This window comes from Lynx canadensis, chromosome C2, assembly GCF_007474595.2.
Source record: "Lynx canadensis isolate LIC74 chromosome C2, mLynCan4.pri.v2, whole genome shotgun sequence".
Classification (NCBI taxonomy): Eukaryota; Metazoa; Chordata; class Mammalia; order Carnivora; family Felidae; genus Lynx; species Lynx canadensis.
In genome coordinates this window covers 35,272,512-35,285,753 of record NC_044311.2, presented here as the reverse complement: position 1 = coordinate 35,285,753, position 13,242 = coordinate 35,272,512, and the positions used below count along the sequence as shown (strand labels likewise).

At 46.4% G+C, this 13,242-nt stretch overlaps 1 protein-coding gene across 1 annotated transcript; it reads left to right on the top strand.

The window, feature by feature from the left end:
- The first annotated feature begins 4,479 nt into the window (after window positions 1-4,479).
- LOC115523606 (eukaryotic initiation factor 4A-I) lies at window positions 4,480-6,223 on the top strand. The gene has a single exon (XM_030329753.1). The coding sequence runs from the start codon at window positions 4,489-4,491 to the stop codon at window positions 5,707-5,709; it is 1,221 nt and encodes a 406-aa protein (XP_030185613.1). The 5' UTR covers window positions 4,480-4,488; the 3' UTR covers window positions 5,710-6,223.
- The last annotated feature ends 7,019 nt before the right edge of the window (window positions 6,224-13,242 follow it).

Here is a 13,242-nt window from a genome sequence, read left to right as displayed (position 1 = left end):
ATCTGATTCTTGGTTTTGGCTCAGGTCATGGTCTCACAGTTGGGGAGTTCGAGTCCCACATCGGGCTCTGCGCTGACAGTGTGTAGCCTCCTTGGGATTTTCTCTCTCTCCCTCTCTCTCTGCCCCTTCCCTGCTCTCTCTCCCTCTCTCCCTCTCTCTTTCTTTCAGTAAATAAACTTTAAAATAAAATAAAAAATATACATGAAAGAATACACATATATGATAATAAGCAAAAGTAATGACCTAACATTTAGTGATAAATAGCATCCCCTGACCTCTGAAGAGGTGTCTGCATCTTGACACCATGATTGATGCTTCATCTTCATAGACTCCCATTTTGACAAACCCCTCCTTAATCTTTGCTCCTAATTTTGTGTCTGTAGTTCTTTTTCTTAGAGGGCCCCCAAAGCATGAGTTTCAGGTGCTGTAAAATCTAGATATGCCCCCCTCTGACCTCCTCACCCCCAGTCCTTCATCCCCTAGCCCTGCTCCTCAGAGGAAAAATAATTCCCACTCTTCTGCACATCTTCTCTGGTATGTGTCTTTCTCTCGCTAAGTAAGACACTCATAAGGCCAGTCCTTGATCTGTTTCAGGGAACATCCATCAACTCCTATTATAAAAGGTGAGAAATGAGCCCTCTCTCCTTCCCTCTCCCCCTGCCATCCCACAACCTTTCCTTCCCATCCTCCTGATTGAATCACATCACGATTTTTGGATGAATTACTGTAGTGTGTCTATTTCTAGAACCACATAGACATTGTTCACAACAGAGACAAATAGCATATTATAATTACATGTATCTTTTCTTGCACACATTTTCATTTTTCCTGAAGTTAGAATTGCCTTGCCTTTTTGTTTGCTTGTTTTCTGGGCATCAATCACTAATTCATGCTAAACACTGACCTGGTTGTACAACAATTCTCAGGTAAATGTATGAGGTAATCGCCACACTCCACTTCTTTTTCTGATAACATCTTTCCTGGATCCCTCCATCCTCCTGCACTTGTCTGGAGCTGCTGCACATCTGTCACCAAGGGCATCCTTTGTCTGCAGCTTGCAACTTCCCTTCACCTCTCTGTTGGCTCCTCTGTCTCCTAGATCCTATGGTTATTGCTTTGGCTTGTTTATTGATTCCTTCATTTTTCTTGAGCACACCCTTCTGAAAAATGGGTGCATGAGGGGTCATTGTTCTATCCTTGACAGTTTGGTCATGCAGAGAATTCTAGACTGGAGAACATTTCCCTAAGGATTTTGGAGGATTGCTCCTTATGTGCCAGCATCCTGGGTTGCTGCTAAGAAGTCTGATCCCATTTTGGTTCACACTTATTTTGTGTAATGCGTTCTGTCTCCCTCCCTCCTCCCACCCTAAAAGATTTTAGGATCTTTGCTTCATCTCTAGTGCTCTGGCCTTGGCATGGGTCATTTTTCATCCACTGTGCTGGGCATGTGACAAGCCCTTTCTATCTGAAACTCAAGTGCTTCAGTCTGGGAAATGTACTCCCCACCAATAATGTCTCCCCACCAATCTTTTCTGTTCTCCCTTTCTGGAACTCCTATTAGTTAGATTTAGACCTTGTAGATTGAGTGAGCCCACAATTTTCTTTTCCTTCCTCCCTTCCTTTCTTTCTTCCCTTATGTTGTTTCTTTATTTCTTTCTTTCCTTTCTCCCTTCCTTTCCTTCCTTTCTTCCTTCCTCCCTTCCATCCTTCCTTCCTTTCTTTTTTTCATCATATTCCTACTTTTTTTGTTCTGCTTTCTGGAATACTTTCCCTGCCTTCTGTATGGGTGTTATAATCTAGGCAGTCAGCATGCCTGTAGGGGCTGAGCAAAGGAAGGGGGCTTGGCTGTCGCCAATCAATTACAGACTTTGTCTTGATTCTTCTGTTTTCAGTGCCATCCCCAGAGTCCCCTCTGCTCTGTATCAGATGTCCTGAACTTAGGAACTCCCTGGTAGAGTTTCTTCAGAGCCATTTCCCATAGCAAACCAAAGAGGATGTCTGGGGTCTGCCTGCTCCTTACACAGACTTGTATTCTGTCTACCTGTCTTGAGTCTTCCTCTTGTGTTCAGAAATACCTGGGCCTTCCCATCCCTGAACCTTCTGGTTCTGGGTGTGACTGATGTTCTCGTAGGCATCCAGGCTACAGACCCATGCATTCAGCTATCTCACCACTGGCGGCCCATCTTCCCAAATTCCTTAATCTCTCTTGTCCACTGTCCTCTTTACTCCTAAACTCTTTGCCTTGGCAAACTTATTCCATTTATATTCCCTTTTCTGCCATTTTTATTGGTATTTCAGGAGGCAGTAGGGATGAATGCAAATGTGTGCAAACTACCCTGTTTAACTCAAAGTCCCTATTTTTATTTCTTTTGTTTCAAAAATTGCAATTTTATATTGTTTCATACCAAACAGAGCTGTGATTTGTATTTCACAATTTAAAATGCCAAATTTCTTACATTTTACAGTTCTAACACATTTTACAAGAGCCTAAAAAATTTCTCTTCTGGGAATTTCAAGAAAGGATACATTCACCCCACCTCAAACTCTGTCTGTTCTGCTTAGGATGTAATCATCAAGCATTCAATGGGAATTATTACTACATTATTAAATTGGACACTGATGTCCCTGAAAGACCCAGACTGGTGGCAGTGAACACAAAGAGACAGGTGCCAGTCAGGTGGTGAAGACCAGCCTGAACAGGAAGTGGGAGACAGAAAGGAGAGGAAGATCCAAGAGGGACATGAGGGTCCCGTCCACCTGTTGTCACCCCAATTTCATGGTGCCACTGGACCATTGGCTGAGTCGGCCACACCTTTGGGGCACAGGTGAGGCCCAGAGTCTTGCTGAACCTGGATTCTTCAACTGGACAGTACAGGGAGTGAAGCAGGTCTTCACTCCTCAGAAAGAAGTTGAAGGAGTGAAATGAGATGATAAATCTGAAGGCTCCTGGAAAATAAAAGGGCTATATAAATGCACAGTGTCATTACCAGATCGAATGTGGCTCAGACAAGTCTGGTCCTAACTCATTGTAACATTATTGGGCAAGTACATTACAATAATCTATTGTGGAGATAGAAATATCCCTTACACATGACAAATGTCTGGAGTGCCTGTGAAGAAGAAATGTAGCATTCATTAAGGAAATTAAAGCCCAGGGCATCCAAGGTTGACTCAGAAAAAGACCTGCTCCATTCCACTCTTCCTCTGCCATGAAGATCTCGGAGAATGTGTGTTAGGGTGGCGACATCCCATACAGAGGGAGTCTGGGGCCCTGAGTCACCAGGTGGAGGCTAGCTCTTGCTGACCCATATCAGACTTTATCTAAGTGAAAAGTAAACTCTTGTCGCACTCAGCCACTGAGATTTGAGGATTTATTTGTTACCATAGTGTGGTAGCATAAAGAAGCTAGGGGTCATTCTGGTGACCAATGGCCCAGGTGAGGCCATGATCCATGCATGTCCCACTGGGAAAGGAATAAACATGGACTATGGATAAAATAAAGGAAATGCTATTTTTCCCCCTTTCTGGAGAAGCTCAACTCTGCCTCCAGAGCCTGTGTCCACCATTGATGTGGGGACCACCATATCAGTCTCCATCCAGAGTCAGTCTTGGACCAAATCTTAGTAAGGCCAGCAGCACACAGCAACCTCCATTGACCAGTTATCAGGGATGAGGAAGACTTCTGCTCCCTCCTTTTCTTCTCCTTGTCTTCAGCCCTGGACCTAACATGTGGAGGGGAGTGGGTATCTGAAAGGCAAACTCCACACCCTCAGATCAGGCACCAGTCCAGAGAGCAAACCATACCCCCTTCCCCTCTATAGGTCCCTAGAGTCATGGTGTCTTAGTCCATCAGTCTGCTAAGAAAACACCACAGACCAGGTAGCTTAGACACAACAGACATTCATTTCTCTCAGTTCTGGAGGCTGGTAATCTGAGTTCATGATGTCACAAAGGTCAGGTGAAGACCCTCTTCCAGGTTGTAGACTGCCCATTGTATCTTCATGTGATGAAAAGGGTGAGGGAGCTCCTTAGGGCGTGTTGTAAGGGACTAATTCCATTCGTGAGGTTGGAACCCTCATGACTTCAGCACCTCCCAAGGGCCCCACCTACTAATACCATAACCTTTGGGGGTTAGGATTTCAACATATGACTTCTAGAGGGACACAAACATTCAGAATATACCACATGCATTAAGTATACACAAGGGAGGAGAGGAGAGATCTAAATGGACTTTCAGATTGAATGTCTAAAATAGACTCAATTTCCAGGGCACCTGGGTGGCTCAGTCAGTTAAGCATCCAACCAATCATGGCTTAGGTCATGATTTCACAACTCTTGAGTTCAAGCCCCGTGTAGGGCTCTGCACTAATGGCTTAGAACCTGGAGCCTGCTTTGGATCCTGTGTCTCCCTCTCTCTCTGCCCCACCCCCGCTCATGAGCTCTCTGTCTCTCTCTCAAAAATAAATAAACATTGAGTTTCTAAGGATCATGTCTGCGAGTCAGGATTCCCGATCCAGAGACAATGGCCCCGATGGGATGGAGCCCGAAGGCGTCATCGAGAGTAACTGGAACGAGATCGTTGACAGCTTTGACGACATGAACCTCTCCGAGTCTCTTCTCCGGGGCATCTATGCCTATGGTTTCGAGAAGCCTTCTGCCATCCAGCAGCGAGCCATTCTTCCTTGTATCAAGGGTTATGATGTGATCGCTCAAGCCCAGTCTGGGACCGGGAAAACAGCCACTTTTGCCATATCGATTCTGCAACAGATTGAATTGGATCTCAAGGCCACACAGGCCTTGGTCCTGGCACCCACTAGAGAGCTGGCTCAGCAGATACAGAAGGTGGTCATGGCGTTGGGAGATTACATGGGTGCCTCCTGCCATGCCTGCATCGGAGGGACCAATGTACGTGCCGAGGTGCAGAAGCTTCAGATGGAAGCACCCCATATCATTGTGGGGACCCCGGGACGTGTGTTTGACATGCTTAACCGGAGATACCTATCTCCCAAATACATCAAGATGTTTGTGCTGGATGAAGCTGACGAAATGTTAAGCCGCGGGTTCAAGGACCAGATCTATGACATATTCCAGAAGCTCAACAGTAACACCCAGGTGGTCTTGCTGTCTGCTACGATGCCTTCCGATGTGCTCGAGGTGACCAAGAAGTTCATGAGGGACCCCATTCGAATTCTGGTCAAGAAGGAGGAGTTGACCCTGGAGGGTATCCGCCAGTTCTACATCAATGTGGAACGAGAGGAGTGGAAGCTGGACACACTGTGCGACTTGTACGAGACCCTGACCATCACACAGGCAGTCATCTTCATCAACACCCGAAGGAAGGTCGATTGGCTCACCGAGAAGATGCATGCCCGAGACTTCACCGTGTCCGCGATGCACGGAGACATGGACCAAAAGGAGCGAGACGTTATCATGAGGGAGTTCCGCTCTGGCTCTAGCAGAGTATTGATCACCACTGACCTGCTGGCCAGAGGCATTGATGTCCAGCAGGTTTCCTTAGTCATCAACTACGACCTTCCCACCAACAGGGAAAACTACATCCACAGAATTGGTCGCGGTGGACGATTTGGCCGTAAGGGTGTGGCTATCAACATGGTGACAGAAGAAGACAAGAGGACACTTCGAGACATCGAGACCTTCTACAACACCTCCATTGAGGAGATGGCCCTCAATGTTGCTGACCTCATCTGAGGGGCTGTCCTGCGCCCTGGCCCTACCCAGGCTTCAGTCCTTGGGGGGCTGAAGAGGAGCAGGAGGGGGGAGGGAAGGGAGCCAAGGGATGGACATCTTGTCATTTTTTTTCTTTTTTTTTTTTCTTTGAATAAATGTCACTTTTTGAGGCAAAAGGAGGAACCGTGAACATTTTAGACACCCTTTTCTTTGGGGCAGATTCCTGCCCCAGGCGCCGTCTCTTCTCCCAAAAACACTAATCCATGTCCGTAACCCACTCAGCCTCCAGACCCCAGAGGCTCTCCCCCACCCAGCTGCCCGCCTCTAAAGAGGATTCAAGGGGCTATAGCGTCACCCAACCTCATTTTCTGGACCAAATCTGGAGAACCCTTGAGATAGGTGGCCCATGGGGTTGTCCCCAGGTGGGGGGAGCAGGGGAGAGAAAATGGTAGCCATTTTTACATTGTTTTGTATAGTATTTATTGATTCAGGAGACAAACAACAAAATTCTCAATAAAATGACTTGGAAACTGAATAAATAAATAAATAAATAAATAAACATTTTTTTTAAAATGGACTCAATTTCCAATACTCAATGTGACAGGAAAGTGGTAGAATCTGCCCAAGATGTTTCTAAGGACAGAGCAGAGTCAGCATATCACAGTTGGGGGCAGTGATTAGAGAAATATGAAATCTCATGTTTCTACCCCATATATTAAGACTATTCGATAAACCGTTCACGCACCCAAATCTTGGCATCTGACTTTCAATGTATGTATGAACAACCAAAGATTTTTTTTTAATCATCCCCACCCATTTTCCAGATGGGTAAAACCAGAAAGGGGAAGTGTTTTTTTCAAAGACACGTAGGTCGTAGCAGAACCTAGAACTGGCATCTGCTGACTCCTACCAGCGTTAAAGGAAGCACCTCTACCTGACCTTGTCTTTAATCCTCCAGCTCAGGCTACAAGGACAGTGTTCTGAATCCAAACTGCTGAATGGCCCCTCTCACCTTCCAGGATGGCCTGAGGCAGAGTGTGGAAGCCAGCCTAGATTGAAGAGAATGCCTCCTAAGGAATGCTTTGCATCCATTGGAGGATTTGGGACCAAGGATAGGCAAGTTTCACAGTGCACTCTTTTGCTTGAAGCCCTGTGAATTTCAGAACTCACACACCCATAGTTACACATAAGCTGAATAAAGGCCAAAACAAACCCAGAACATAGAGATTTTTGGGTGGTGTACCACTTTGGACAACCCACGCTTATTCGCTGACTGTTGAGTTTTAAGAGTTGACTGCCATGAGGTCTACTTAAGGGGAGAAATGGAATAAAGTGTGAATAATGAACAGAAAGCTCACACTCACCTGTAAGGAAAGTGGTGTGTTTCCAAGTTGGCCTTAAATGCCACTGAATTGTTTCATTTTTCAAAAGCTACAAGCCAGTCTTCCTTTTCTGTTAGAAATTGTGCAAACATGGCACATCTTCAGCATGCCTTGCTAACCACAGATTCCATTATGTGCTTAATAATTGACTATTCAATAGAGCATCGATGCATTTTTGTCTGGAACTAATTCACCTTTGTCTGTGCCTCAGCACGAATGTTCGGTGAATCACAGATGGGATCGTGGACGGGCTTCAAGTGCTGCTGCCCAGCATAGAGCCACATCCTTGGGATTATTCACGTCAGGCCCTGTGCTCAGAAATGTTCTAGCATGCTAAAGCCACCTGAAAATGTGATTTATGAAAGCTGCCGAGTGCGGGACTACACCTTTTCCCTTCTAATGAGAACTAACAAATCACAGTCTGCAGGCCGCTTAAACTAGTGAAGAAATTGTCGGCTGCAAAATTAACAAAAATGAACGCCCTTACAGCTTATTAAGGCCATGGAGCTACCCAGTTGGAAACTGGGCTGAGATGTGTTGGCTGGGGAAGCAGCTATTAGCAAATGCATATGTCTTAACTTCTCTGTACTAGAAGGAAAATCCCTGCTCCCTCCTAAAGAATTTCCGCCTTGCCTTTATTGGTTTGGATTTATGAATTTGGGCAGCACCACAAATGGCACAAATGGTGCATAATTTTGTAATGAACTGGGTACACAGTCCTGCAGGGTGCTCTCCTGGGAAGGACCGTCTCTATCCTGGGGCTCAAGCACTGAGCGAGTTTGACATGGCATGAATGCTATGGATTTAAAAGCAGGTAGGAGAGAACTTATTCCAAAACTGTTCTTACCCATTGCAATGATCTTGGCTATTTTTGCACCAGAAGCAGATGACTGGCTGGAATGGAATTACCCTCCAGCAGAGAAAGGCCCAATTCCTTCTGCCCAGCCATGAATAGTATTCCCCCATGAAATGGGGGAAATGCAGATACAAGGGAAATATCTCTTCCAGTTGTTTATAGAAACTGAGCATATGATTTGATAGCTGGTGAATTGTTTCATAAACGTGTCCATTTATTTAAAATTTCCAGCCACAGCATCAGATGTCAAGGCTGCCTTCTTATTGTAACTTGAATTTGTCAACAGAATTTCCCTTGCTTGGGGAATGTGAGATCAATTTTTTTTTTTTAATTTTAGTGATTGTCCTAAAGTAATGGACAACGAAATGTATTTATTCTATTAAGGGACTCTACTCTTCAGTTAGATGCAGGGGAGGAAAAATGCTTCTGACTTTCTCTATCATCCTCATTGCTTTGACTTGTTGCATTTTGCTGACTTGAATGCAGGCAGGCAAATTAGCATGGGCCCAGGGTCAGGGGCTGGGGATCACCTGTGCTTCTTGGGGCTGCCAGAGCTTTGATTTAAGCCACCGTTACAATGAAATCTGCACCTTGGCCAAGATTGGGCAGGTTTGGCCCGCCGATCAATTCCTTTTTTCACTAATCAGCAAAGTTGTTAAAATACCCTCAAAACCATTTGCTTAGACCTCAAAACCTCTAGAATGAACAGGATCCAACTAGTGTTTTCCCTTTATTATTCTTTTCCAAAATAGTCAAGCTGGAAAATGAACACCCAATATTTTTTTAGCTATAATAACAAACTTACGCAGCACTTATTACAATGCAGGCTCTGTTGTGTTTGTACCTATTATTTAATCCAACAATCGTGTAAAGTCATTATCTCAAAATTACAGCTATGGAAACTGAGACACAGAGAGGTTAACAACTTGCTGAAGGTCACACAGCCGGTGGTGGAACTGGGCTTGGAACACAGGCTGTCTGGTGCCACAGTCTACACATTTAACCAGGGAGTAGGAATGCAACATATGATTGTGTCCTTAATGACCAAAGACTTTTGATCTCTTTTGCCATGAATTCCTTCATTCAGTCCCTAGGATGTGCACAGCATTGTGATTAACCTTAAGGGAATAATAAAATATAAACACAGAACATGGTCTTTCCCTCCTACAATCGAAACTGAATGGAAAGGCGAGTACTGCCCAATGGCGCAGAGCGGGCTCAGAGGCCAGGGATTGCAATCTGTGCCTCTTGGTAGGGGTGTGAGCTGATAAGCACCGTCTCAAGGCATCCCATCCCCTTGCAGAGGGCTGTGCTCACCCAAGTGAGCGGTCACCTCTGAAGGTGCTGTGAAGGGGCAACGGTGGACCCAGGCTTGGGACAGGAAGCAAGTTCTGATGCAGCTTCGGTCTGGAGGTATTGCTTCTAGAGTACACAAAATCTCGGCACAGGTGCAGCTGGAAACCTTGCTATTAAAAATGGGATGGAGGCCAGAAGAGAGTTCGGGTGGGCTTCCTAAAGAGGAGTGGAAGCAGTTGGAAGCATGAGAGAGTAAAACTGGCCTTCAGCACATTAGGAACCAGAGCAGGATGATGTGGCCTCTGGTGGCCTGTGGTGGCCCCTATCCCACAACCTGTCTGCCCCGGCCTCAGTGCTATGACAAGATGGCACAGTGCTACCCGGAATGTGGAAAAGAGCCCTTCTGAGAAGAGGGATCAAACCCCCGCATGCTTAACCAAGCCTCCCATCTTCTCTGGGGGGCAGTTGGGAGCAGAATACTGGGAGGGTAATGGGAAAACCTGCTTCCCAGAATGACCTCCTGGACCCGTGATCTGGGCTTCCCACAGTACTCAGTGGGGTAGGCATTGCTGGGGGGACCCCCAACACCTATTTCCAGGGCCTGCTGGGTGTTACAGTACACCCTGTTTGGCCCTTCAAAGATCCTTTGTTCTAGTGAGAAGATATAAATAAAACCCATATATGTTCCCTCAGCCTGTAAACATCCATTCTTCCTAAGGCAAGGAATGTGGCACACACACAAGTTTGGCTGATGACTGGTACTGCCTCTAGGCTGCACAAACACAGAAGGCGCCCCCCCCTGCAACCTCACACCTCCCAGAGGGGCTAGACACGGAGCCCACTGAGGGACTACAGGTTCTATGGCTCCAGCTACAGTGTGAGTTTCAAAGAGCTTTGCAATAGATGATTCTACCACAGAGGAAAGGGTTCCTGGGCAGGCACTGGTCTGCTGTTTTCCTGTCCCACAATGTCCCCAGTCCTCACACTTGGGGAAAAGAAAGAGATACCATTTGCTGAGTGTCCAAATGGGCCAGTGTCTGGCTTGGAGATTTACCCCTAGGAGGTAGATACTAGCATTCCCATTCATATAGATGAGAAACTAAGCCTTGTGCGTGAGAAACTGACCCACAGCTACACAGCGGGGTAGCAGAATTAGGACTTAAGGTTTTCAGACGTGCCATGGGCCTGACTCATTCCTCTCACAGCCTGGCTTATTGGATGCTTCATGGCCAGCCCTAGCCAGACTCTTTGGCTTTACCTTTTCCAGTCTTGCTGTCCCTATTCTGCCACTTCTCCTTCCAGTCATGCTGAATTATCTGTAGGCCCCAAGTGTCACCAGGTCATTGCCTAGGATTTTCTAAATTCTACCCCTGTCTAACACCCCTCAAAGCTCAGCTCAGATGTCATGTGTTCTGGAAGGTTTTCCTAGACATCTCCCGCACCACCACCAAGGCGGAGCTCCCCTCTGGGCTCCCACGGCACCTGTGCCTATTTTTATCGTGGCTGACCAATGAATGTCATTGTCCTTTACCTCTCTGTATCCCTCAGGGCCAGACTGGTCAGATTCATTCCCTAGCTCAGAGCCTAGACCACAACCTGGTCCAGTCGGGACTCAAGAATTATTTGTGGAACTGATGGTTCCCAGAGGGGAGGTGGATGGAGGGATGGGTGAAATAGGTGATGGGGATTAAGGAGCGCACTTGTGATGAGCCCCGGGAGACCTGAAACTAGTAATACACTGTATGTTTACTAACTGAAATTTAAATAAAGACTTTAAAAAGTTATTTGTGGGAAGGAAGGAAGGAAGGAAGGAAGGAAGGAAGGAAGGAAGGAAGGAAGGAAGGAATCCTGACCCCATAAGTCTGCATACCATCTCTCTAGCCCTACCTGGTCTGACCTCCACTACCACCTGACTCTCAGCGCTGGCAATGACACCGATTTCTCTATCCCCAGATCAGGGCACAGATTCCCAGGCTGGGGCAGTAAATTGACACTGCAGTCAATTTTTAGTCTTCCCGAAGGGCACGATTTGTTGGCTGATGATCCGTGGTGAATTTTTAATCACAGATCAGCCGCTCCCCCTCCCCCTGCCCCTGACAGGTCTCAGTGCTGTCTGTGCTGAGGGAGTGGGACTCTGTTTGACTAGGCTCTGCAGTGAAACTAATCAGGAAAGGGATTGTTGCTTAAGCCTCTGCACTGGCTGCTGAGCCTCATGCAAACATTTTCATATGGTAACTGTCCCTTCAGGTCTGGGGGTAGTTCAGAGCATAAGAGGTGTGGGGGTGGTTTTCTCGTACCAAGTTATAAGGGCCATGATTACCAGGAGGGGCATGGTTGGTGAAATGACGTTTGTCATAAGGGCTAATGTGGATCTAGACTTCCCAAGTCAGAAAGTCTTTTATGTCTGCGACCTCAATGAATCTTTACAACAACAAAGGGGGAGATAGCACTAAAGCTATTATTTCCCTGGATGCTTACAAGATGCCAGGCACGGCACACACTTGCTTTACAAGCACTATCTCATTTATGTTCACAGCATCTTTGAGATAAGTTCTATTCAGGTTTTTACATCACAGTTGGAGCCCAGGGATGTTAGGTTGCTTGCCCAAAGTCGAACAGCTGGGCGATGGGAGGTCTGGAGCTTGAATTCCGGCCTGCCTGATAACAAAGACCATGCACTTGACCACGCTAACGAGCAACACGCCCATTTTGCAGATGAAAAATTAGTGCACGGTAGAAGCAGGGCAGGATCTGAGCAAAGATGCAGAGAAATGTGCATAGGCTCTGGTAGCAGCTAGAATGGGATGTGAGTCTTGCCTCTGCCGCTTACAAGATACGTGGCCTTGGGCAAGTTGCTGAGTCCCTGTCTCCTAAAGAGTAACACTGAGAAACAGCACCTGTCTTACTAGACTGCTGCAAAGCTCCTCACGGTGTTGCTTTGGGAAAATCAAAAGCTCTTTGCTTTGGCCACCGTCTAGACTCCTGGAGCCCTAACCCTTCTGAAGCCAGTGAGTAAGTCACGCTCGGCTCAGGCTCTCTGTGTCTGAGTTACGTGTTCATTCAGCCAATGGCCACAGGGTAAAAGGAGTAAGGAGTGCTGTTGAGCCCTGACCATAACTCAGGCACTGTGCTGGGTACTTTCCCATTCTGGCGATGGACTGCAAGGCAGGGGGCTTTAGGCATTTCACAGGTGAGGAAACTGAGGCAGGGAGAGGCAAGGTGAGAGATTTGAGGTCTGGGGCAGAGCCCAGGCTGTCTGGCCCCACCACCCTTGTGGCTCCATCCTGCCTGTGATCTGCCACCACTGTCAGTCACCTCCCACGAAACTACGTTTCCTCCTCAGGGCGCCTGTCTTTCCGTGAAGAAACAAGGCTAAGTGTCACCCGTGTCAGTCTGGCTGAATTTTAGAAAAGTAAAGCTCTGCTAGGGTAAGGATTTAATTATTTGGCCTTTTATTTCTTCCCTTTCAAAATAAAATGCATTTATCATGTGAATAAGAGCTTTTTCCTCCTGTTTGCAAATAATATTATTTAGCCTTCTTTGTACCAAATAGAATTTACTTAGGAGTAAAAAAAAAGAAGGAGAGAGGAAAAAGAGTAAAAGAAAGGGAGAGATTATAATGAATAGAAGACCTAGGGAAAAGAATTACAGAAATACTGCAGGGTCTGCATTAGCTGGAAAATTGCAGCCATTTCATTGTGGGAGTAAAGCTATTTTCTTTTATTTTAAAGTGGATCTTTCACCTTCCAAAGGGCTAATTATGGTGCTGCCTACATGTCGTGCTCATAGGCTCCAATTTTGTCTTTTCATTAACCACAATGGCAAATAACAGAATTGGGCCCGCACTCCGGAAGCATCTTCATGATGGCTCCTGTAACAGGCGGGAGGGACATGACAATCATTCATCTCGTGACGCAGGCCATGTTTTCCATAATTGAGCCCAACAAGGACCTTGTCAGAGGCCCCTCCTCTAGCTCAGCTGAGAAGAATTCATAAAACAAAGCAGGTGGGTCAGGGGAG

Bases quoted from the DNA above. Each gene is read 5' to 3' on its own strand.
- LOC115523606 (XM_030329753.1), top strand. From the start codon at position 4,489: ATGTCTGCGAGTCAGGATTCCCGATCCAGAGACAATGGCCCCGATGGG.